General features: G+C 41.6%; 1 protein-coding gene across 12 annotated transcripts in view; it reads left to right on the forward strand.

Annotated features, from left to right (window-relative positions):
- The window catches only part of SEL1L2 (SEL1L2 adaptor subunit of ERAD E3 ligase), an 84,792-nt gene that overhangs the window by 19,178 nt on the left and 38,085 nt on the right, over positions 1-27,529 (forward strand). For 11 of the 12 annotated variants that reach the window (XR_006280365.1, XR_006280366.1, XM_043512078.1 and 8 more), the window contains exons 3-5: positions 5,907-5,961; positions 16,284-16,389; positions 17,357-17,519. Coding sequence is in view for 10 of the 12 variants with exons in the window: in XM_043512078.1 (XP_043368013.1) it covers positions 5,907-5,961; positions 16,284-16,389; positions 17,357-17,519 (324 nt within the window). In the remaining 2 variants the exon portion in view is untranslated. The remainder of the gene's footprint in view (positions 1-5,906; positions 5,962-16,283; positions 16,390-17,356; positions 17,520-27,529) is intronic. The other variant, XM_043512075.1, reaches the window with a different exon arrangement.

The following is a 27,529-nucleotide window of genomic DNA, read 5'->3' on the forward strand; positions in this document are numbered from 1 at the left end:
CCATTATAATTTGTTTCTGAAGTCAAGTTTCTTAATCTCTTATTTTATTAGTTGATTTCTATGCCTGGTTTCAGTCTAGAAGTGAATACTTCTGGAACATTTCAGCAAAATTCTTTTAGCCATTTTTCAGCTCTGGGAGAGATTAGAATCCATAGGGCCTAATCACATCAGCCACACTATCAGAGGCTCGTTCACCTGCACATCTACCAATGTGATATATGCCATCATGTGCCAGCAATACCTCTCTGCCATGTACGTTGGCCAAACTAGACAGTCTCTACGTAAAAGAATCAATGGACACAAATCAGATGTCAAGAATTATAACATTCAAAAAACCAGTCAGAGAACACTTCAGTCTCTCTGGTCACTCGATTACAGACCTAAAAGTGGCAATTCTTCAACAAAAAACCTTCAAAAACAGACTCCAACGAGAGACTAATGAATTGGAATTAATTTGCAAACTGGACATCATTACATTAGTCTTGAATAAAGATGGAGTGGATGTGTCATTACACAAAGTAGAACTATTTCCCCATGTTTATTCTCCCCCCCCACACACACACACACTTCCTCACATGATCTTGTCAACTGCTGGAAATGTCCCACCTTGATTATCACTACAAAAGGTTTTTTCTCTTTCCTGTTAGTAATAGCTCACCTTACCTGATCACTTTCGTTATTGTGTGTATGGTAACACCCATTGTTTCATGTTCTCTGTGTGTATAAAATCTCCCCACTGTATTTTCCACTGCATGCATCCGATGAAGTGAGCTGTAGCTCAAGAAAGCTTATGCTCAAATAAGTTTGTTAGTCTAAGGTGCCACAAGTACTCCTTTTCTTTTTCTGGATACAGACTAACACAGCTGCTACTCTGAAACCTAGTTTTCTCCTGTATGCTGAGCCATGACAGAACACCTTTAACATGCCTCCTTACACCTTAATAAGCTTTCTGACTTGGGGTTTCTTCGGAGGGTGTGGAGGAGCTCTGCACCTGCCTAAACAGCTCTCTTTACTAAGAATATTCATGAAGGGGCACTGCGGCTGCTTTGTGGCTCCTTTTTACCAGGTTAGCCAGCACATTTGGTTACAAGACAACCGTCTAACTCAGGAGTGGGCAAAATACAGCCCGTGGGCCGGATCTGGCCCATCTAACATTTCTGTCCAGGCCACCAAGCTCTTTGGCTGCCCCCTCGTGATCTCCAGGCCGCTAAGAGTACCATGAAGCAGCGGGGCATTCAAGCAGGCTGCCTTCCTGCCATGTCCCCAATCCACTCCTAGAAGCAGCTGGCTGCTGCTGGCACATCTCTGCGTGCCCCTGGCAGGGAGTGAGGGAGGCAGCTCCGTGTGTTGTCCCCGCCCCCAGCACTGTCCTCACAGCTCCCAGTGGAAACTGGGCAATGACAGCTGCAAGGGTGGTGTTTGCGGGCAGCGCACAGAGACTCGCTTCCTCCCTCCCCCCAAAGGGTGCACAGAGACATGCCAGCAGCAGCTGGCTGCAGCCGCTTCCGGGAGTGACATAGGTCCATGGCATGCAGGCAACCTGTATGAGCTTTGCTGCGTCTCCGGCCTGCCGCCACCTGTGGTAAGTGCCTCCCAGCCAAACCCTGTACCTTGCACCCCCTCCACACCCCAAACCCCTGCCCCAGGTCAGAACCTCTCCCTGCACCCAAACTCCCTCCCAGACTCTGCACCCCAATCCCCTGCCCCAGCCTGAAACCCCACTCCTGTACCAAACTCCCTCCCAGAGCCCACACCCCCTCATGCACCGCAACACTCTGCACCCACCCAGAGCTCCCTCCTGCACTCCAACTCCCTCCATTAATATAGTAGAAATGTGTGGCCTGCGACAACTTGCCAAAATGCGTGGAGTGGCCCCCCTGCAAAAGTTATTGCCCACCGCTGATCTAACTCTTCCTTTGTAGCTTTCTAGGGACTTTGAAGTCCATGGGCCAGGTTCTCAATTTATGTAAATCCATGAAGCTACACTGGTTTATAGCAGCTGAACATCTGACCCATCAAGGTCAAAGCCTCCAGTAATTTTTTGGGGGATGTCATCTTGTAGTCTAGTAAATGATGGTAATTTCCATTTGGTGGCCTCCATTTGTTAACAAAACCCTATTGCGTTTCAGGTACCTTTTCCTGTCCCAAAAAATATGTTAATCCATTATTTCTTTTAGAATCTCTATCCTCTTGAATTAATGGCTTTAATATTCAAACAATATCAGTGAAAGGGACTTGTGACATTTAATGGAATAGCTTTTCCCTGATGAGTGTTTTGTACCAACAGGAACCAGCTATTTGGACAAGCAGAAGTTAGCTATGTAAAACTGTATTGAGCCCAGTTCTCTCTGTGACCTCTGCCCCTCTATGCTGCTCTGCTTGCAAAAAGAGGATTGTAATAGCCCCCCAGGGAAAACTCCAAATGTCATCAGGTTCTTCAATCAATGTAGAGCTGAGAAAACAGCTCTACAGCAGTCCTCAATACTGTATGTCATATCTAGATGTAGCAGGTAAAATTCACATTCAACAATAGCCAATATCAGTTATAGTTTTTTTGTATATATATATATATATATATATATATATATATATATATATATATATAAAAATATATAAAAAATAGTATTTTCTGTTCCTATTCTTCTGGATAAATGCACAGCTTAATATAGTGTCAAAGTATAACATTTATAAGCTGCACAACTACTAAATTAATGGCATATCAGAAACCTAATTTTGATTATTCTAACTGTGGGACTTTAATGTTCATTGCAGTACTGTAGTAAGTTTACATAATCTTGCCTCTTTGAAATAGTTTCTGTAAAATATGGAACAGCAGAGTGCAATTCCATTTGATAATGATGCATGTTAGACATGCGAGTGAACAAAAAGATAAATTAACTATGGCATTGCTAGGAGGACACAATGTTTCTCCTAATAAATTCTTTGCCTCTTTCCAAAGGGCCACAGCTATTCTTTCAGTTTAGGGCTGGTTTACTGCCTACAGCAAAATTGGTTTTAGTAGATGTACACAAGCTTAAGAAGAGATGATCTAGTAATGTTTCATATTCAAAATATGAAAAAACCTTCCAGAGAAAATAGAAAGTGCTGCAACTCAACCATCTCATGCAAATATAATTTCACCTGGAGGTAAAATATATATGCATGAACAAGATTCTCAGGCTGTAGAGAACAAATTATTTAAATATAATGTCAAGATTAGATAGATTTTAGTCACTTTGGTGGAAGTATTTTAAAAGAATTAAATTCAGTTAAAAGGGTGGGGAAATTCCAGCCACTAGTCCAGCTAAATTTTTCTTGTCTCAGATTATTATTATTAAATAGCAAGTTTCACTGGGAAAGGAGAAAATCCTGAATTAGAAGGCTTTGGTATCAGTTATTCCCAGAGAATGGGGATTCCTGTGCTGAGATAAGCCAGTTCTACACTAGACTATGCAAGCAGCCAGACATTTAGACAAGTCATTTTCATGGTGAGCAATACCATAATACAGGTACTGTATCAAAGCAAAAATTAGGTGGGTGTTATAAGGTTTTAATTCAATCCAAGCAGGCTCTCTAGGACCTTTTAATATCAAGCATACAGGGAAAGGCCTAACCTGAATGGACATGTATGTAGAGGTGGAGGTGTTGTAGCCATGTTAGTCCTAGGATATTAGAGAGACAAGTTAGGGGAGGTAATACCTTTATTGGACCAACTTCTGCTGGTTGGAGACAAGCTTTCAAAAGATATTACCTATCTTACCCTGTCTCTATGATAATTGTAGGCAGGATGATAGGAACTCTGTCACCACTTTGGAAAGAAATCTCAGGCTGTGTCTACACTACCACGGTAAATTGACCTAAATTATGCTACTTCAGTTATGTGAATAATGTAACTCAAGTCGATGTAGCTTAGTTCGACTTACTGTGGTGTCTGCACTGCGCTGTGTCAATGGGAGACGCTCTTCCACTGACTTCCATTACTCTTCTCGGGGAGCTGGAGTACAGACAGTCTTCAGACTTACGACACAATTGGTTCCTTACAATTGCGTCGCAAATCGAAACTGCCATCTACTCCATTGCGGAACCAAGCTTTGTAAACTCAAAAACCTATAGTCGTAAGTTGAATCAGGGTGTCAGTGTAGAAGTGTTGTAAGTGCTGTTCATCATAACTCAATCATAAAGTTGAGGACTGCCTGTACTGCAGTTGATGGGAAAGCGCTCTGCCATTGTCTTAGTGGGTCTTCACCAGACTCGTCGATTGCAGTAGCATCGATCTACCATAAGTATAGACATGGCCTCAGGAAGTGCACTGTATCCTTGTAAACTTTTCCTAAGGTGGATCGATTATGAGAGCATTATTAAATTATTATTAAGCATTATTAAGTGGGTAATGCTGCCCACTTCTTACTTACAACGTCACCTGAAAGTGAGAACAGGCATTCACATGGCACTTTTATAGCCAGCATTGTAACGTAGTTACATGCCAGATATGCTAAACATTTATATGCCCCTTCATGCTTCGGCCACCATTCCAGAGGACATGCTTCCATGCTGATGACGCTAGTTAAAAAAATAATGCATTAATTAAATTTGTAACTGAACTCATTGGGGCAAAATAGTATGTCTCCTGCTCTGTTTTACCCGCAATCTGCCATATATTTCATTTTATAGTAGTCTCTGATGATGACCCAGCACATATTGTTCATTTTAAGAATACTTTCACTGCAGATTTGACAAAACACAAAGAAGGTACCAATGTGAGATTTCTAAAGATAGTTACCGAACTTGACCCAAGATTTAAGAATCTGAAGTCCCTTACAAAATCTGAGAGGGACGAGGTGTGGCGCATGCTTTCAGAAGTATTAAAAGAGCAACACTCTGATGCAGAAACTACAGAATCCAAACCACCAAAAAAGAAAATCAACCTTCTGCCGGTGGCATCTGACTCAGATGATGAAAGTGAACATGCCTCTGTCTGCACTGCTTTGGATCTTTATCGAGCAGAACCCGTTATCAGCATGGACACGTCCTCTGGAATGGTGGTTAAAGCATGAAGAGACATATGAATCTTTAGTACCTCTGGCACGTAAATATCTTGTGACGCCGAGTATGACAGTGCCATGTGAACGCCTGTTCTCACTTTCAGGTGACATTATAAACAAGAAGAGGCAGCATTATCTCCTGCAAATGTAAACAAACTTGTCTATCTAAGCTGTTGGCTGAACAAGTAGGAGGACTGAGTGAACTTGTAGGCTTTAAAGTTTTACACTGTTTTATTTTTGAATACAGGGGGTTTTGTACATAATTCTACATTTTTAAGTTCAGCTTTCATGATAAAGAAATTACACTACAGTACTTCTAATAGGGGAATTGAAAAATACTATTTCTTTTGTTTTTTTACAACACAAATATTTGTAATGAAAAGAAATATAAAGTGAGCACTGTACATTTTGTGTTTTGTGCTGTAATTGAAATCAGTATATTTAAAAATGTAGAAAACATCCAAAAATATTTAAATAAATGGTATTCTATTATTAACAGTGCAATTAATCATGATTAATTTTTTTAATCACTTGACAGCCCTAATATATGCATACCATCTCAGAATTAGCTTTGCTGAATTCTGGTAATGTTTTATTTACAGAATTTGGGGTTTAACATGTGTTGCAAGTATGGTTCAGTAGCTTATATGGCAGCATAATAAGACTGTTTAATTTATATACATTATATATACTGAGAATAAAAGTGGGTAAAGAATTGCAACAAAGCACACGTAATTTCATTTATTAATCCTAATGTAAATTATATATAATATACTGCAATAAAGACTGCTTAATATCCATGTAAGCTTTATCAAAAATATTAAACCAGTTTTGAAAAAAAATGTATGCAACTTATTTTTTCAGGAAGCACTGAATGAAAGTCAACTATTAACAATGCAAGATACATTTTCTTCACAAGGTAATAGATCTGGTTGTAAATACATATCTTTTATACACTCCCTCAGCTTATGTAAGTGGCATTAGATTAAGACAACATTTACTAGAACTATATAAGTTTTCTAAAAGGTAAACATTTATTGGTAAATATTTTAAGCTAAATAAGCTTGAAAGGTTTCTGATTTCTCACGTATTTGTGATATACCATGTCCATTCCACATACCACCTCTAGTTAATGTAGTATTAACAGTTTGCTGTTGACTGTCAAAATGATGATCTAATATGTCTGTTCTATCCTTAATTTATTTGAAAACACCAAACACATTATGTACAAAAAGATGGTATTCACAATGCAAGCAAAGGAAACTACAATCTCATTCTGCACAGTAAGGGGGCAATCATTGTGTGGAGTAACCCTCTCCTCACATGTAGATCATGAATCACAATCTGTCCTATTATGTTCATAATAGCAAAGCACTAAGGGTGAAATCTTGGCCTCATCCAAATCAATGGAAGTTTTGTGATTGATTTCAGTGTGGTCAAGATTTCATAATTCAGCAAATACTTAAGCACATACTTAATTTTGAGCATGTGCTGAAGTCCATCAATATGCAGTAAAAATATGCTTAAACTTCTAAATAGATGCTTATGTTCTTAGCTAAATTTGGAGCTCAAAACATCATAGTTCACTTAAATTACATTTAGGCAATAGTCCATCGTCTAGAAAAAAGATTTTCAGATAGTCTTTCCAAAATGTAAGAGGGACCAGAGCAATGTTAGACAACAGTTGGGTACAACCAGTTCAAAACAGATACTTCACGGAATATGTAATAAAGAGAGCTAATAGTCTAAAGGGAAAGAAAGAAAGAAAGAAAGAAAGAAAGAAAGAAAGAAAGAAAGAAAGAAAGAAAGAAAGAAAGAAAAAGCATCTAAATGCTAAATTTCTATTAAGCATAAACAGGAGTTTCTAAAATATCTGATTATATTCAGTCCAAAGAAGAATTCTAAAAATGTATCACAAATTTGCTCCCTTCTAAGAACATGCTTCATTTCCAAAACAACAAGGAAGAATAAAAGAGACAATACTTCAGACAGAGTTTTCCACGATCAAATAAGAGCAGACAAATTGTAGTCCTTACATACCTTAGAACCTCTTTGAATACTCAGTTTCATGAATACGTATTCTCTGCAATGATACACCATTATCTCCATGAAAAAAGAACAATGTCTTCAGAGTTTTCAACATCAGTCAAATTAAGAATCTAAAGATAATATTTGAAAAAAAAAAACCCACAAGGCCTTTTGCTAAAGAAACAAACCGGTTCATAATAATGATGAATTGAGAGGGTAAAACATTAGCATTCAGCCCAAGGCAGATGGTCCCAAATGGAGAGGAAGCCTAAAAGTATCCTTAAATTTAGGACTATGTTCAATGTATTTTTAGCAATGAAATACAGAGCTTAGAGGCTGATTTGCATCTTCACCCAAAATAACTACAATCTTTTCATACTCATTTACCAAAGTAATGGTAAAAATATCAATGATAATGGAAGGAATGGTTTGTGTTTTTTAAGATTAAAATATTATTTTCTTTGAAAGTATTTGAAAAGTTCACTGAATATTTTTATATCTGTAAAACATATTTATTTGCTAGATGTTTTTTGTAAAAAGTTTGATTTTGAATAATCCATCATGTATTCACAAAGAATGAGCCTTGTGGCTAGGTACTGTGGAGATGGTTTTTTTTTTTTTTTTTGGCATCATAACTGAAAAAAAGGAGTACTTGTGGCACCTTTAGAGACTAACAAATTTATTTGAGCATAAGCTTTTGTGAGCTACAGCTCACTTCATCGGATGCATTTAGTGGAAAATACAGTGGGGAGATTTATATACACACACAGAGAACATGAAACAATGGGTTTTATCATACACACTATAAGGAGAGTGATCACTTAAGATGAGCCATCACCAGCAGAGGGGGGGGAAGGGGGGAGGAGGAGGAAACCCTTTCATGCTGACAAGCAAGGTAGGCTATTTCCAGCAGTTAACAAGAACATCTGAGGAACAGTGGGGGGTGGGGGGGAGAAATAACATGGGGAAATAGTTTTTAACTGAGTAGCTTTACTGTGCTGTTCTTACAGTGATCTTTTCTCATTTTTAATGTATAGGACTATGTACTTTAATCAGATTAAATTCCCCTCTGAGCCCAATTTCTGACAGACCCCTCTTGTTAGAAATTAATCCTTAATGTGTCTCTAAGGTGCAATAGAAACTGGGTTTCTGTTTATAAGCCTGATTTTGGCCCAGTCTCTAAAATTAAAATTGATAGTTTACATCTGGAGCCAGCCAATATTGGATTTTTCCTGAAGAATTTGAAGCAGCTCAGATAGGAAGTACATCATGATGTCCTAAAATTAAAGCTGTTCAGCATAGACCCAAAGGTCGACTAATGCTTCCAGAGGAGAGAAATAAACTTAGTTTACTGGTCTCTCCTAGCAGAGGTCTAGGTCCAGATTCTGTCCACTGCTATAACCATTTTGTGCCAGTCTGGCTGTGGAAAGAGGCTGGAAAGATAGCTTAAATAGCCAGTGAGGGATTTCCCTGGATTGAGGGAGTGTTTACTGTAAAGCCAACATAGTTGGCTCAATACTTCCTCTGTCCTAGCACCTTGGTGGTGGGGGAATATCTAATGTAGGAGAGGCAGTGGCCAGCGCACTTTGCACTCTGGCAATCTCTGACTGCTTAACAGCCTTAGAGAGGCATTACCAACTGGTATAATTTAGAGCAGAACAATTGCACTTTAAGTTGCATCAGGGACCAGACCACTATTGGGCAGACTTAAGTTAGTTTGGGTGTCTTATTTGAAAAGTACTACCTTAGGTGCATTTTCCGTTTCTAATGGTTGGGATTTTGCTTAATATTTTTGAAAGGTTAAGGCACTCAACCCACTGTTGCATGCCTGCAATGTTCATTTTAACTATGTTTGTTGAGATTTTTTTTTGTATGGTTATCTAAAAATGTTATCTTGATATGTTAAGAGCAAGAGCAAGTAACGTGCACTGAATCATGCATTGAGAGAAATAGATGCAGAATCAGATTCTTATTAAATACTGTACTGGAGGAAAATTAGATATAGATAACGGCAAGAGTTTCTCCATGTTAGGCAAAAATTCTAGAATTACAGTCAACTTTTTTTCTGATACTGTAGCATCTGATTTTAGCCCATTGCAAAAGGATTATGACACTGGCTCAGCTCAGGTGGTCAATGTTACAGGTTCAACCCTGCAATCTTGAATGATGAGAGAGAAGTTAGGACAATTGATTAATGTCATGGGATTAGAGCTACCAATGATTCTTCCATTATGAAAGGTGCCCAAACAACAAATAGAGGACCAGATTCTGCTCTTAGTTACATTGTTATAAATCTTTAGTGACACCACTGAGGTTATTGGATTTATACCAGTGTAATGGAGAGTACGTTTTGTCCCACAGTCTCTTGGTGTAACAGTGTAAGATTACAAAATTTAATGAAAGTGTGTCCACAGGCTCCCTTAATAAGATGTGACTCTATTAGCATCTCTTAGCCAAGTTACTTGTTGACTAAATGTGCAATACTGAATGGGGAAATATAGACTTGTTACTTCATAGAAAGCAGGCCCACTGACGGGGGGCAAAGAGGGCAATTGCCGAGGGGCCCGGGCAATTTAAAAGGGCCCAGGGACCCCCAGCAGCTGCTGCTGCCATGGTAGCAGCAGCCAGGAGCCCCGGGCCCTTTTAAATGGCCCAGGAGAGCTGCAGGGCTCCCAGGTGCACTCCGTGTGGTGACCGTTTCGGGCACCCACGCTTTGTGGAAGCCGGCCAGCCAGCATGGTTGGTCCCAGAAGTGACGAATTTGTCACTTCCGCCTCAGGCCCCACACCTCCCTAGGGACGGTCCTGGGGCGCAATATTGCTGTCGGTGGGCCTGATAGAAAGCTAATTTAAACTACTACAATCAAATAAAATGAATTTACTACTTTTCATAACAGAAATAGCTCTACTGCATCTTTCAATGCAATAAGCCCATACATTAACCTACAATGATCCTCTCCCCTTTTGGGGGTGTGTGCGAGGTGCAGAGAGACGGAGCAGATGGAAAGGAATGGTAGAAGAAGAGTATGGTAATTTAGTTGTTGAAGTCATCCATTTTCATTTCTATGTTTTTAAATACTTTAAGTATATATTTATCAATAAATAAGTTTAAAGTTATAGCTATTATTTAAGGTGAAAAATTTTAAAATATAGAACTGCTTAAAGTCCAAGCTTATCAAATTTTTTATGATTGGACAAATCCTACTAATTAAGCAAAAATGATTTATCCAATTAAGAATGCTATGGGAACAAAGGTAGCGTGACAGGGTCGGGCCAGATGGCTACCGGAGAGTAATCGAAGGCAGATATATTAGTCCCAGGTTAAGTAGGTCCCTTTTACTTGCGTAAGGTAACAGGGAAGGTTCCAGAACAATCAGAAACCTTCTGGAGACAATTAAGGCAGACAGGCTGCTTAGAACACCTGCAGCCAATCAAGAAGCTGCTAGAATCAATTAAGGCAGGCTAATCAGGGCACCTGGGTTTAAAAAGAAGCTCAGGTCAGTTTGTGGTGCGTGTGTGAGGTGCTGGGAGCAAGAGGTACTAATTTTGCTGAGAGTGCAACTGTGTACTGTTGGAGGAATGAGGAGTACAAACATTATCAGACACCAGGAGGAAGGTCTTATGGTGAGAATAAAGAAGGGGTTGAGAGGAGGGCATGGGGAAGTAGTCCAGGGAGTTGTAGCTGTTGCACAGCTGTTCCAGGAGGCACTCTAGACAGCTGTATTCCACAGGGCCCTGGGCAGAAATCTGGAGTATTGGGTGAGCCCGGATTCCCCCCAAACCTCCCAACTCCTGGTCAGACACAGAAGGAGTTGACCTGTGCTGTGGATTTACGAAAATGCCCAGACTGAGGGCTGCCATGAAGCTCCTAGGTGAGCAAATCTGCCAATAAGCACAAGACCCACCAAGGTAGAGGAGGAACTTTGTCACAGTAGTTTAAAATTGATTTCACCAAAAATTAAAAATCCATTGAAAAAGCATTTTTATCAGTTGTCAACCTTTCAAAACAAGTGCAAGATTTAATATAATTAGCTGTCTATTCAGACAAGGCCTTAGACAAGCACAGTAAAGGTATTTCCAAAAAGAAAAGGAGGACTTGTGGCACCTTAGAGACTAACGAATTTATTTGAGCGAAAACTTATGGTTAAGGTGGGCTATAAGAAAGGGGGGTTGGCTCCCTGCCATACCAATCATAGGAGCCCTGAACATCCCTCCCCCAGTTCCATTCCTTTAACCAGCATCTCCTTTTTAAGTCCATTACTAGGCCATTTATCTGGTCACTGAATGCCTTCCCTATGGAGTACCTGCACTGGACATCTGCTCCACACTTACAAAATAGGGTTGTCAGGCATCTGGTTTTCAACCAGAATGCCTGGTCAAAAAGGGACCCTGGTGGCTCTGGTCAGCACTCCTGACTGAGCTGCTAAAAGTCCGGTTGGCAGCACAATCGAGCTAAGGCAGGCTCCTTGCTTGCCCTGGCTCCAGACATGCGGAGCCGGCATGTCTAGCTCCTAGCTGCCCCTGCCCTGAGTGCCGGCTCCGCAGCTCCTATTGGCTGGGAACCATGGCCACTGGAAGCTGTGGGGATGGCGCCTTCAGGCATGGGCAGCGTGCAGAACCTCCTGGCCCCTCTGGAAATGCTGGCTGCTTCCAGGAGCCACCTGAGATAAGCCACCTGAGGTAAGCACCCCAAACTCCTCATCCCTGGCTCCACCCCAGAGCCTATACCCCCAGCTAGAATGCACAACCCTTCCCATGCCCCGAGCCCCAGCCCTGAGCCCCCTCCTGCATGCCGAACCTCTCGGCCCCAGCCTGGGAGCCTCCTCCTACATCCCAAATCCCTCGTCCCTGGCCCCACCCCAGAGCTCACACCTGCAGCCAGAACTCTCATCCCCTCCCACGCTCCAACCCCCTGCCCCCGCCCTGAGCCCTCTCCTCCACCCTAAACCCCTCATTTGTGGCCCCACCCCAGAGCCAGAATCCACCAGCCAGAGTGAGCGACAGAGCGAGGGGGGTTGGAGTGAGTGGGAAGCAGGGCCTTGGAGAAGGGGCAGGGCAAGGGTGTTCGGTTTTATGTGATTAGAAAGTTGGCAACCCTGTTACAAAATGAGTTGCAACATATAGCCTAACTCCCTTTCTTCCTCCCCGTAATAGGTCCTCCCTGAAACCCACTGTGGGGAAGGTGAAAAAAACCCATCCTATCTAAGTCAATATGGTGGTGAGGGAAAAATTCCTTCCCAGGACCCCTAAAAGAGAGCGACTAGCGCAATGTCCACAGAGGTCCTTCCCAAACCTGATATTCTCCACCTCGAGGGGAGGGAGGGTCTTTGCTGCCTTGCCTGCTGTGTGAAGAAAGGGCTTCTAACACCTGGGCTTGCCCCTTTTAAAACCTTCTGTCCTTACATTCCCAGGGAATGAGTCAGCATCGCCACACTGATTCCTACCCAACTATTTGCAGCAGCTTCTGACCTCTTTCCCCTGACACACGCACCCGTAAAGCAAGCCTGGATAATGTCCCCCCACTTCAGGCAGTACCAGAAACTTGCAAGGTTTCACAAATATGCATATTCAAAATATCTCTGACACTTCCTGTGTAACAGGAACCATAGTTCTAGCATTTCCCAGTTTGAGTGCTTGACTTTGCAACTTTAATGTTTTAACATATTTTGTGTGTATACTTTCCTGGGCTTTTAAAAAACAAACTATCCTGTAATTTTTTGTGGATCAGCACTAACAGGGATGAAACACTTTGCCAGTGGGTTTCACAGATATTTGCTAACAGCAGAAGAATGGTGAGACTCAAGAATCTTGAGTTCCATTTTCTTGCTCTAGACACTTCTGCCTGTTTCCCCCTCCTTCTCCTCCAACCTGTCCTTGTCCCAGCCATGTGTCTTATCCACCTGTGGCTCCTTGTCCCAGTCCTATTCTCTTTGTTTAGCTAGTCCTAGTCATCATTCCTCAGGCTTTTTATCCCAGTCCCCGTCTCCTTGCCCAGCCAATCCTAGTTGCCCCTTCCAGCTCCCCACACCAGTCTTTCCCCCTCCCAGTCCTGTCTTCTTGCCCAGCCATTGCCAGTTTCCCCCAGCTCCTTGTGCCCAGTCTCCTTACCCAGCAAGTCCCAGTTCCCCTGTGTTGGCTCCTTGTCTGATCTGTCTCCACTGCCTGGCCTCTAGTCACCCTTGTTCTCCATCCTCACTGATTCCCAATGCCAATCCCTTTTCCCAGATTCCATGTTCAGTCTGTGTCTCCCTCCCCACTCACCTTAGCTCCTTCTCCCAGCCTCTTTCCACAGCCAGTCCCAGTTCTCCTCCAGCACCTTGGCTCCTCACCAGATCTGTCTTCCCTCCACCTCCTTACACTCAACCCTTCCTAGTCTCCTTGCCCAGTCAGTCCCAATCCCCCCGTTCATTACCTCACTTCAATCTCTCCCCACACCCACTGGTTCCCAGTCCCTCCCATTGCCCTTTCTCTTGCTGGCTCCCAGTCAACCCCACATCCCATGGATCTCAGTCTCTTTGCCCAGCCAGTCCCAGTATCTTCACCTAGCTCTCAGTCCCAGTGTCCTTCTACCCAACTCCCAGTCCCAGTTTCCCTTTCTCCCTCCACCCAGCCAGCCTCCAGTCATTCCCCCTTCCCCCAGACCCAGTGGTGAGCTGGAGCCAGTTCGCACCGGTTCACGCAAACCGGTTTGTTCTGGGCCAAGGTGCTCGAAGCACCACAGGCCTGGCAGGAGTACTCTGAGAAAAACGAGGCTTACACACAGCTGAAGGTTAGTGACCCACCCGCAACGGGGACTCCAAGCGTTGCAGTCACGGAGGTGGGGAAACGAGCACACCAGAGCTTTGCCTGGGACGGAGTCCAACGGCGGGGCAAACAGTCAGTGTTAATAAGCATTACACAAAAACAGCTCATGAATATAGAATTAGGTACTTCTCAAAGGGGGGCTTTCCACTACCTGGTGAAGGGCCATGCAAAGCAGCTGTGTCCTTCAAGAGCTATCTATATCCTGCAATAAGAAAGCAGCTGTGTCCTTCAAGAACTATCTCTATCCCGCAATAACAAAGCAGCTATCTATGTCCCACAGTAACCTCTCAGCTCGAGAAAGCAGAAGACCCCTGGCTGGGCTGTAACAAAGTCCCTTATACGGTTGTTAAATTTTGCAGCCGGTTTAGAACTGGTTGATAAAAGGATTCAGCAAACTCCGGCCTGCGGGCCACATGCGGCCCGCGGGACCCTCCTGTCTGTCCCGCCTGAGCTCTCGGCTGGGGAGGCTCCCCAGAGAATTCGTACTCACCCAGCGGCCCTGTGGTCCATCAGCAGCACTTCGGCGGTGGGCCCTTCAGTGCCGCCGAAGACCAGGAGCGACTGAAGGACGTGCTGCCAAAGTGCCGCCGAAGACCCGGAGCGACTGAAGGAACCGGTTCTTCAGCTTCTGGCAGCTCAACACTGCCCAGATCCCTTATCCCAATCTCTTCTCTTCACTCCTCTTTGGTTCTGGGTTTATCCTCCTTGTGTTTGGTTTAGCTGGTTTCCTCCTCCACACTACCTGGTGCTGTGGGGGAGCACTGAAAGCACAGAACAGACAGGCTCCCAACCCTCCGTTTCTGTGACTGGTCCTGGACCCTGCAAGTCCACAGCAACACTGTTGCAATTACAGGAAAACTCCTGTTCAGATCTCTACAGCCCTGGTCTTGAGGATACTCAGTGCAGATGGACTCTTCAGGAAATTATGCTCCACAGCTCTAGCTCTAGCTCTAGCAAGTCTCTGAGGATGTGCAAACTGCAATTTTTCAAATGCTTATAACTTTTCCAAATTTGAACAAATTTCCCAGGGGATGGCAAGAGGCACATCCCTGACACAAAGATCATGCCCCTGACAAATGTCAAGTTCCTGCTTCAAAGAACAGCAGCACTAGAACTTCTCAAAGAAGAGGTGGAGGTGATTTTTTAAAACATAGCAAGACAGTGTATTTTTGCCCCCTAGCCTTGTTCTCAGAAATAGCCAACCCTTTTTGGATGAAAATTTCCAAAACAATTCGGCATGAGGCAGATACTTGGTGTGAAATATTTCAGCCCAAATGGTTAAGCTTTGCAAAGTTACAAGCAACTGAAAACAGGGTTTACAAAGCAACGTGTCAGTCTTAACTATAGGCAGGGCTATCATGCAACCTAGAATATAGCCCAAAGTGAATGATAACCAGACTATAAGAAACAGCCCTAATATAAGTTCTGAATTTGCCCAAATTTTAACACTATATAACCTTGTCCACTGGAAATAGTGTACCTTATGTCTTACATTAAAACAGATTCTGGAATTTTCTGAGACTTGATAAACTTTACTCAGAGCTTGATTACATGGTTCATAAGCTCATGTTCCTGAATCCATATTTACCAGTCAGGGACCATTATCTGACACAACATACAAAGAATGCCATCCCATAGGCATGATGGCCCTGATTCAGCACTTTATGTGCTTAACTGTAAACACATGCTTAAGTTCCATTGAAGGTAGTGGAACTCAAGCTTAAGTGCTTTAGTAAATAGTGGTGGAATTAAGCCCATATTTAGGTTCCAATTCAGCAAAGCACTTATTAGATTATGCATACTATTGCCCCTTCTTTCAACACCCGTGTCATCCCTCTGATGAACAGTAGCAGATGTCCAGGGCTTTTCAAGTCTGTTTTCCCATACATAAGAAATCAGTCATGTGGAGTCTGAGTATATTCTAAGAGTAACAAACAGAATGCAGGCAATCTCTTTTTTTTCATAAATTTCAGGCCAAAACCAATGCCCAGCTCTCAGTGAGCAACACTGCCTTAAGGTTCAACTCTAATCAGAGACTAAGGCTGTTTGAATGCTTCTACATATCTGGCTCCAAGTATCACTGCACAGAGAACCTGGCATAATCTAAACTAAAAACACAGAAGATCTTCCAAGATTTTATCAGCATTCTCGATATGACAGGGACAGGGACATTTGACTAACGGTATTTCTTTTCTTCAGTATCTGTGATTGTAACTACCTGCACTCATGTACAAATGGATATTGAATCTCTAATCTAAACTGATCTAAAGGAGAACATTTTCAAACATAAACCTGTGATATGTAGTTGGGAATCACAGCAACAGTATCAGAAGAGTATTTGCTCTAGTTCAAAAAAAGTGGTTTATTTTAAAATTTTTGATCATTTTACTTTGTTTGTGTACACCTATAGCAGAAGATCTGGCTAGGAGAAAGAAGAATGAGGAACGAGGACATCAGCTTTATAAAAAGAGCAACAAAATACTGAAACATTCTAAAAGCAAGAAAGAGAAAGAGGAGTAAGTCTGAACTCTAGCACTTGTGGGGCTAAATCAATAATAAAGATACAATTGTGCTTTAAAGACAAACAAGAACATGCACTGAGGAGTTTACAGTCTAGGTCTCCATCCCATAAAGAGTTTCATCCTACTGTACAGTTCCTTGTACAGAGCCTCATTGACATCAATAGAACTCTGCAAGAGGAAAAATATTCCTGGGCATAACTTTTGGCAGGATTGGGACCGACCATGACTTTGTCAAGTTCAGCATTACTGAATATTTCTATTCTAGCTTAGTTACCTAGACTGGTTTGCATTTAATTGGAATTTTGCATTCTACATCGATAAAGCATAGTGCAAAGACATACAAATCAGCACACAAAAAAATCAGTTTAATTCAAAACATGTCCAAAAGTTGTGGAAAAATTCTAGTGAATTGAAAAAAAAGTCAGTTTCTACCTGAGCAAATCCATCCAGAACAGTTTTTTTTTTCTGCGTGGTAGTGGCGGCAATAAGGACATTCATGTGGGATGGGGTGACCTGGGTTAAATTTCCCTCTACATCTGATATGGAGAAGTGAGTTGAACTTTGATCTCTCCTATTTCTGGAAAGTATTCTAGCCGTTGAGTCTCCTACATCGCAAGTAAGTTATATAGAAAACAGCACCCTGACCACAATAGTTTCAGGTTGGCTAGCACTACATTTTGTGGCAAACAAACTATTAATCTGAAAAATTTGACCCAGCTCTACTAATCACATGAATTTGAAGTTACTGTTCAAGGAAGGGTGGCTGCGAAGAAAGAAATTAAAACTTCTCTGCTGCCAGAGAAGCATGTTTTAGTTAGCTTTCAGGAGGTGCATAATAGAAATTAGTACTTGAATTAGTACACTTTAGTTGCTAAATCTCCTCTTAGAGATACAAGTACTGTACTTGAGGGGAGAAATTAAGATCAAATGATTAAACCTGAATTTCATATTCTTGAATCAGAGCTTACCAACTCCTTACCGAAGCAGCAGATATGGGACATTTGAAAGCTATGGAGAAATTGGCTGCTGCTTTGCTGTTTGGTTATCATGGTCCTCAAAATATAACTGCAGCTGTGACATTATATGAGACTTTGGCTGAAAAAGGATCTCATAAAGGCCAAACTGTAAGTAGTTTTGGGGTATAAAGTGTATAAAGCTTTAAATAGGACATTACTCAACTGGAAAGCTTATTAATATTTGAAAAGCAGTAAAGTGTGGTCTACTTTGTTTACATATATGTTGGTATAATGTGGGGCCACACAACAGGTAATTATTAATTAATTTTTTTTAAATCATTCTCTAGTTAAATCCATTTTCAAATAGTAGAACCAGATAGTTACAACTGAATTTTAAAAATCTACTTTACTTTTCATTATACAAGTTGATTGTTTTTAGAACTTCGTTCATGTTGCACAATTGAAATAGACTAATCAGTGTCACTTACTGGTATGTTTGTAGTCGGTTTAACTTTCTCAAGCACTAGGAATCGAATGCAATTTTGGGGGTCTAAACACTCCGGGAAATGTCTAACTAGAAACAACATACTGTTTTCCATTACTATTTCTGTAACTTTTGAGTCTAGCACCACCTGACAGTAACTTGATTATTTTTTACTTTGGATATTTGTACACAGATGCTGAAAACTATGTTTAGTTGTTGCAGTTGTGGCTAGTGATATTGTCCAGAATTTTAACTTTCAGCTGGACAACAGTAGTTTTAATTAAAAATACAAAATATTTTAACATTGCATGATGGGGAAATTTGAGTTGCTTAATCTTCGCTGTTACACACCAGATGTCACTTGAAGGAATTTTGGAGGGAAGTAAAACCCCTTTACAACCACATGTCTTCTAGCTGCAAGGACTAATGAGATTCCTTTGAAACCTAATGGACCTTGCTCAGGTTCTCTACAGAATCATGCAAGATTCACATCATCTTAGGACTTACTTTACCACCTCCATAGCACACCCAATCCATGTTCACACAATGGCAGTAAATAACCAGGACCACTCGAATGGACCCAATTCTGCAAGAGAAACCCCATAATTGTATTCATAATATAACAGTGACTAAGTCATCCAACCTTGCTGGATGATTCACATGGCCTTGAATTGACTGTTTTGTTAAAATAGATATGTAAGCCAGCATAAGCAAAGGCAGTGTGGCACACTTTGTTCAAATTTCAGGTTTAAAAGGTGCCCAGATCCCAAAGATAGATTTGTGTGGGTGTGTCCACCTATTGAGAGAGAGCTGGAATAAAATGAATTCGTAAACAAAAATTCTCAGACTATCCCATCACTTACTGTGATGTTTACATACGTTTACTGTGATCTTGTTATGCTTGGGTATCGCTGTTGCCAGATTTCTGTCTTGGCCACTAGCCTTGTCAAGGATATCTTGTGTTTGTTTCAAATCTCATGGCAACAATGGTACTAACCAAGGTGGCTTCTTACTCAAACTAAACAGAGGACACACTCATATTTGGAGTAGGTCTAGAAACAGTGTGTTAGCATAGGTTCTGGAACTAAGGGTGCTGCCACACACCCTGGCTTGAAGTGGTTTCCATTATATACAGGGTTTACAGTTTGGCTAAATGACTCTTAGTACTCCCACTATAAAAATTTGTTCCAGCACCCCGGTGTGTTAGTGTGACCAGGTGCCAGGGATGGACCACACTGAGAATTCCACACTCAAGGCAGACTGCAAGAAATAGGACAGACAATCCTCAAAACTGGTGGTTTATTCTATAATTAAATTCACCAAGCCAGTAACAAAAGAGCTTCTGCAGTACCACACTGATTAACAAGAAGCCAAACACAAAGAATTCCCCTTTAGGAATTCCAGCCCTTGGTTCTCATCTAGACAAGTTGATCTGATATACTGAGAGGTTATTGAAAACCCTATTCACCATATGTGAGATCCTATTAATTCCAAAGGATCAGAAACTTACCGTCAGGTCGATATATGTCTCAGATCTTACCCAAATATCACAATGTTAGCCAATTCTTAGTAAACTTTAACTAAAGATTTATTAAGAAAAGAAGAGTTATTGAATAGCTAAAAGATTATATACATTACAAATGCTTACAAGGTTCTTATATCAGGTTTATAGCAGTGATAGATAAGTCTGCTGGCTTGCCAAAGTCTCTCTGTAATCATCCCAAAAGGTTAGAATCCAAATGTAGTTTAGATGTAAAGTCTGTTAGTCATTTACCTGCATTTTCCAGGGTATTCCAAATAACTATTAGAAGATCTCTTTCCCACAACTTAAACTTTGCCCTGTTCAAAGTTCAGCAGACTAGAGATGCCGGATCAGGCCTGAGGTTTCTCTTTTATAGCTGAAGTGGGCTGTTAAGTATTTTGAACACAGCATGTGACTGAAGTTTCTTCTTTGTTGAGGACACACTGACCCACCACTCTAAAGTTAACATTTGATTTCCAATGCATACACAGATAATTTACAGATTTCAGAGTGGTAGCCGTGTTAGCTGTATCAGCAGAAAGAATGAGGAGTACTTGTGGGACCTTAGAGACTAACAAATTTATTTGAGCATAAGCTTTAGTGGGCTAAGCCCAGTTCATCAGATGCACGCAATGGAAAATACAGTAGGAAGATATATGTGTATATATACACAGAGAACATGAAAAAATGGGAGTTGCCATACCAACTCTTAACGAGACCAATCGATTAAGGTGGGCTATTATCAGCAGAAGAAAAAAAACTTTTGTAGTAGTAATCAGGATGGCCCATTTCAAACAGTTGACAAGAAGGTGTGAGTAACAGCAGAGGGAAAATTAGCATGGGGAAATAGTTTTTAGTTAGTGTAATGATTCATCCACTCCCAGTCTTTATTCAAGCCTAATTTAATGGTGTCCAATTTGCAGATTAATTCCAGTTAATTCTGCTGTTTCTTGTTGGAGTCTGTTTTTGAAGTTTTTTTTGTGGAATAATTGCGACTTTTAGGTCTGTAATTGAGTGAGTGACCAGAGAGATGAAGTATTCTCCTACTGGTTTTTGAATGTTATGATTCCTGATGTCAGATTTGTGTCCATTTATTCTTTTGCATAGAGACTGTCTGGTTTGGCCAATGTACATGGCAGAGGGGCATTGCTGGCACATGATGGCATATATCACATTGGTAGATGCGCAGGTGAACGAGCCTCTGATCGTGTGGCTGATGTGATTAGGTCCTGTGATGCTGTCCCTTGAATAGATATGCAGACAGAGTTGGCAACGGGCTTTGTTGCCAGGGCAGGTTCCTGGGTTAGTGTTTTTGTTGTGTGGTGTATGGTTGCTGGTGATTATTTGTTTCAGATTAGGGGGCTGTCTGTAAGCGAGGACTGGCCTGTCTCCCACAATCTGTGAGAGCGAGGGATCGTCCTTGAGAATAGGTTGTAGAACTCTGAGGATGCGCTGGAGAGGTTTTAGTTGTGGGCTGAAGGTGATGGCTAGTGGCGTTTTGTTACTTTCTATGTTGGGCCTGTGCTGCAGTAGGTGACTACTGGGTACTCTTCTGGCTCTGCCAGTCTGTTTCTTCACTTCCGCGGGTGGGTATTGAAGGTATACATTGTCCCCAAATGTGAAATAGTTACGGGTGAGGACAAAGTCACAAAGTTCAGCCACCAGGTTTTATTGTGGGATTATTGGGGATACTGTTCCTGATGGCTTGTAGTCCATCTTTGTGTGGAATATTAGTGTAGAGGGCTTCTACATCCATAGTGGTCAGGGTGGTGTTTTCTGGAAGATCACCAGTGGATTGTATTTTCCTCAGGAAGTCAGTAGTGTCTCGAAGATAGCTGGGAGTGCTGGTAGCATAGGGCCTGAGGAGAGAGTCTACATAGCCAGACAACCCTGCTGTCAGGATGCCAATGCCTGAGATGATGGGGCGTCCAGGATTTCCAGGTTTATGGATCTTGGGTAGCAGATAGAATATCCCTGGTCGGGGCTCTAGGGGTGTGTCTGTGCAGATTTGTTCTTGTGCTTTTTCAGGGAGTTTCTTGAGCAGATGGTGCAATTTCTTTTGGTAACCCTCAGTGGGATCAGAGGGTAATGGCCTGTAGAATGTGGTGTTAGAGAGCTGCCTAGCAGCCTCTCGTTCGTATTCCGACCTAATCATGATAACAACTCTACCACCACTCAATTACAGACCTAAAAGTTGCAATTATTCCACAAAAAAACCTTCAAAAACAGACTCCAACAAGAAACAGCAGTATTAACTGGAATTAATCTGCAAATTGGACACCATTAAATTAGGCTTGAATAAAGACTGGGAATGGATGAATCATTATACTAACTAAAAACTATTTCCCCATGCTAATTTTCCCTCTGCTGTTACTCACACCTTCTTGTCAACTGTTTGAAATGGGCCATCCTGATTATTACTACAAAAGTTTTTTTTCTTCTGCTGATACTAGCCCACCTTAAGCGATTGGTCTCGTTAAGAGTTGGTATGGCAACTCCCATTTTTTCATGTTCTCTGTGTGTGTGTGTGTGTGTGTGTGTGTGTGTATATATATATATATATATATATATATATATATATAATCTACTGTATTTTCCACTGCATGCATCTGATGAAGTGGGCTTTAGCCCACTAAAGCTTATGCTCAAATAAATTTGTTAGTCTCTAAGGTGCCACAAGTACTCCTCGTTCTTTCTACAGATAGTTTAGAAATACTCATTTGCATATGACAATTAGCCGGTCTTTCATTATAACAGGGACAGATACGCTGAAGATAATATAATTAATATTATTAATTTCCTACTGTGTCTCACATCTTTGATCTTAAGATGAACTGAACACAGTCACCTGGATAATGTAAGGCAATTAAGTCATGAAAGGATTTAGCATCTAAAGGAGGGGTGGGCAATAATTTTCACACTGGGGCCACTCCATGAATTTTGGTAAGTCGTCATGGGCCACACATTTCTACTACATTAGTGGAGGGGGTGCGGGTCTGGGAGGGAGTTTGGATGCAGTGGGGAACTCTGGGCCATGGGACTTTTAGTGGCCTGGACATTGTGAGGGGGCAGCCAAAGGGCCTGGCGGGCCGGACAGAAATGTTAGACGGGCCCTCAGGCTGTATTTTGCCCACCCCTGATCTAAAAGCTAATTTGGTTACACTGATAAACTTCTAACTGGATATAGGTAAACACAGACAAATACACTTAGCAACTATTCTTTGATTCTTATCTATACAAAGAGAGTGAGTTGGGGATTGCTAGCCTAATTAACATTTTGTTGATACCCTTATGTAAGTGGATTACCTTGATTAAAATTGCAATGCCACTTGATAAATTGTTATGAGTCATATACCAGTTAACTGGTTTGCCAGCCCCACAGTTAAAAATACACAGCTTAATCTTACCTTGTCAGCTATCTTCTCACTTCTGCTGAGGTGGTGGACCTATTTCTGCATACATCTTTCCACAAAGGAGTTTTAAAATTGCAAAATTATCCAAGAGAAATGTATTGCTCAAATCCTGAGCAATAAGGCCCCTAGTTTAAAGGATCTATCATAACAATCAGCTGTCTGTGGCCATTGACATAGTCACACTTTGATACCTCACTCCTCATTCATCCTGGACTGTCCTCACAGATCAGCTGACACATGGAAGTGACAAAGCTGGCGCTCCAATGATTACAAAAAACTTGCTCAGAGTGATCAGGTTTTTTGAATTTCTGTGCTATGGCAATTGTTGAATGAAAATGTTTACCGTTATGAAGTATAAGTAGTCGGATTAATTACAACTGCTTCAGCATGGTAATAAAGTGAAATGTTTTGTTTGCTGTGAGTAACTCTTCACTTAATTCTCAGGTAAGATGAATGGTGGTAGAGCAGAGGACACACTGCCCAGTCATGCTTAATCCAGAGGTGGTTAGTCCCTGGCCCATGTAGTAACTGTTGTAAATTAATTGTTTTGCCAATCATGTCTTGAACCTCCCATTTTAGGGAAGGTTATATAGAAGATCTTCATAAATCAACTCCCACTGCACATAATCTGTCACTATTCTTTCCCCTTACCAGTCTGGGCATGCAAGTGAAACTATTGATATAAAAGTTTGTCTTTGTGAAAACAATTTTAATAATCCATGAGCAAGTTTTGACCATTGTCAATGAAATATTGTTGATACACCCGTAGGCTCTTGCAAAAGTGGACAGAGTAGCTCTTCTGTGGAGTCACTCCTTCAATTCAGAGAAATCCTATGGAGTATTATTGTGGAGCTGCTCATCCTCTGTGCAGGACCGTACCTGTAATGTCCTTCAGGGTTCCATCTTGTCTCTACTGCTGAACTATGTTTATATTCCATACAAATAAACTATGACAAATTTCATCCTAGAAGTTGAAAGTTTCAGAAAGATACAGTGTCAGCAGTTGAAAACAAGGGTGAGAATGGAAATTGTACCTACATATTTGGTGTTGCTCTCACTGCACTGATGCCACATTCTTACTCTTTCATTTTCTGACACAAAGATGAATGGAAATAAACAGGCTGCTATGCAAGCCAAGAATGACACTGACTGGCAAGAGGAATCAATAAGTATAAGAGTCTTTGCATTGTATATTGATGGGGTATTCCCAACTTTCACTAGAATAATAGGCAGCCTCAAGGTCCTATTAAATCCAATGATACTCTTGAATTCCAAGATAGGCGCAATGACCTGTTATACCGTTCACCATCTGTGGCACACCATAAAAGATCTCAGCTGCCTCTCACTGTACACAGTATCACAGCAGTTAAGGTCATCTGAAAGTGCTTGCTGTCAGTTTGAACACTCACAGTCCGCTCCTGTGCTGTTCCTCCCTGCAGGTGCAATACTGAAGGAAAAACCCAAGCTGAGCATGACTTTAAGCCATATTTGCACCCTCTAATTCAGGGCTTCTGTGGGAGCCAATATGCCCTTCCTTGCATAACCCAGGAAGCCTTGGGAGCAACTCAGAATTACAGCAGCCTCCCTACTACTGCAATGGCTTGTGGTGCAAGCCAAAATGGCTGTAGCAGCATGTGCTGTTCCCCCACCCTTTCCCATCTTGCTCAGTTCCCACCAGAGCTTCCTCTATCCTGGAATTTGCAGAGGAACTAGTGATATATAGGGGCTAGAGTGAGGAACAGAATCCTCCCCCCCCCACCTCAAAGGACCAGCAGTAGTAGTGTTAGTTGAAAGCCTCCACCTTTGAATTTGGCTCCTCTTGGGAAAACCAGGCCCTAGAGATCATCAGGATGAAATTCATGATCCATTCATGTTAATATTTTATTGTCTTTTGTTTGTTGAATTTCCTTCATTAGTGCCTAGTTTCCATGGTGACAGGCTCTACAAAAGAGAACCAAATAGTCTGAAACACATTAAATAATTTATAATTTCACCACAATATTCAATCTAAGTAAGTGCTGTTCTGCAAGCACTGGCTCACAATAGCATTAGTGCTTAAATCCAGTGGAATCCTTTAAATCCTATTAAAATAATTGATTGATCCATAAATGGTATCAGAGCAAAATATAGCTACAATTTAAAGTATGATGTTTTACTGTCTTGGACAGTGCCATAGTCTAGCACTGTAAATGGCTAAGGTCCCATAGCTCTTCCATTTATTTATTTAAGGAGAGAATTAAGTCATAGAACTAATTTTATAGATTAAGAGATTCCAAGGCCAGGGTACCTAATGGAAAACACCTGGGACAACCTTATAGTAATCAGATTACATTAAAAAAAGAAAAGGAGTACTTGTGGCACCTTAGAGACTAACAAATTTATTTGAGCATAAGCTTTCGTGAGCTACAGCTCACTTCATCGAATGCATTAATCAGATTACATTAATGGCTATATAATCCAAAAGAATCATCACCAGCATCACTGCACTGTGGAAGCACTAGGTGAAGGGAGATCTGTAAACTACCACTAAGCCCTTCCTTATGTCATCCCGTGGCTCATACATTAGATGGACATATTCTATTTGATCCTGTTTTAATCCACAATTGAACACACACAACACTTACACAAATGCATAACTATGAACATACTTAAGTACTTTACTGAATCAAGGCCTTAAAGCAGGTAACCTGCTGTGTCTCACATTGGATATAAAAAAATCACAGCCACTCCTTCACAGTCCCTTCTCAGAGTTCATGCTGAACTAAATATCTAGTGGAAATCAGCTGGGCCAGTTACTCATGGTGAAGCTTCATCCAGCCATATCTCAGTCATCCAGCCATATCTCAGTTATATTTATGACATAAGCATTCACTGTAGAGCAGAGATAATAAATAGGTGGACTGCATGCCAAATCTGGACCTCCAGATACTTTTGAACAGACCCCCCAAAATTTGTATTTACTTATTATTAGTATCGTTGTTATTTTTTATTATTTTCTCTGAAATCTGGACCTTGATTATACCTTGACCAAGAACTTTGGACTTTGACAAAAAATAATTGACTGCCCCTGCTCATAGAGTGAAGCAAGGCATTCCCTTTCTCTGGGTACTAATCATACTGCCTCTCATTGTTCCAGCCTGAGGTGACTTGGTTACAGTAACAATTTGAAATTTCCCAAATTAGCCCTATGACTTGTCATTAATCACTAGTGTAAACATGTAACGCTTTTAAAAATTCTTTTTTGAGTTAAAAGAAAAGGAGTACTTGTGGCACCTTAGAGACTAACAAATTTATTAGAGCATAAGCTTTCGTGAGCTACAGCTCACTTCATCGGATGCATTTGGTGGAAAAAACAGAGGAGAGATTTATATACACACACACAGAGAACATGAAACAATGGGTTTATCATACACACTGTAAGGAGAGTGATCACTTAAGATAAGCCATCACCAGCAGCAGGGGGGGGAAAGGAGGAAAACCTTCCATGGTGACAAGCAGGTAGGCTAATTCCAGCAGTTAACAAGAATATCAGAGGAACAGTGGGGGGTGGGGTGGGAGGGAGAAATACCATGGGGAAATAGTTTTACTTTGTGTAATGACTCATCCATTCCCAGTCTCTATTCAAGCCTAAGTTAATTGTATCCAGTTTGCAAATTAATTCCAATTCAGCAGTCTCTCGTTGGAGTCTGTTTTTGAAGCATTTTTGTTGAAGTATAGCCACTCTTAGGTCTGTGATCGAGTGACCAGAGAGATTGAAGTGTTCTCCAACTGGTTTTTGAATGTTATAATTCTTGACGTCTGATTTGTGTCCATTCATTCTTTTACGTAGAGACTGTCCAGTTTGGCCAATGTACATGGCAGAGGGGCATTGCTGGCACATGATGGCATATATCACATTGGTAGATGCGCAGGTGAACGAGCCTCTGATAGTGTGGCTGATGTGATTAGGCCCTATGATGGTATCCCCTGAATAGATATGTGGACAGAGTTGGCAACGGGCTTTGTTGCAAGGATAGGTTCCTGGGTTAGTGGTTCTGTTGTGTGGTGTGTGGTTGCTGGTGAGTATTTGCTTCAGATTGGGGGGCTGTCTGTAAGCAAGGACTGGTCTGTCTCCCAAGATCTGAGAGAGCGATGGCTCGTCCTTCAGGATAGGTTGTAGATCCTTGATGATGCGTTGGAGGGGTTTTAGTTGGGGGCTGAAGGTGATGGCTAGTGGCGTTGTGTTGTTTTCTTTGTTGGGCCTGTCCTGTAGTAGGTGACTTCTGGGTACTCTTCTGGCTCTGTCAATCTGTTTCTTCACTTCAGCAGGTGGGTACTGTAGTTGTAGGAATGCATGATAGAGATCTTGTAGGTGTTTGTCTCTGTCTGAGGGGTTGGAGCAAATGCGGTTATATCGTAGCGCTTGGCTGTAGACAATGGATCGAGTGGTATGATCTGGATGAAAGCTAGAGGCATGTAGGTAGGAATAGCGGTCAGTAGGTTTCCGATATAGGGTGGTGTTTATGTGACCATCGCTTATTAGCACCGTAGTGTCCAGGAAGTGGATCTCTTGTGTGGACTGGTCCAGGCTGAGGTTGATGGTGGGATGGAAATTGTTGAAATCATGGTGGAATTCCTCAAGAGCTTCTTTTCCATGGGTCCAGATGATGAAGATGTCATCAATGTAGCGCAAGTAGAGTAGGGGCATTAGGGAACGAGAGCTGAGGAAGCGTTGTTCTAAGTCAGCCATAAAAATGTTGGCATACTGTGGGGCCATGCG

The sequence above is a fragment of the Dermochelys coriacea genome, chromosome 3, assembly GCF_009764565.3.
Source record: "Dermochelys coriacea isolate rDerCor1 chromosome 3, rDerCor1.pri.v4, whole genome shotgun sequence".
Classification (NCBI taxonomy): Eukaryota; Metazoa; Chordata; order Testudines; family Dermochelyidae; genus Dermochelys; species Dermochelys coriacea.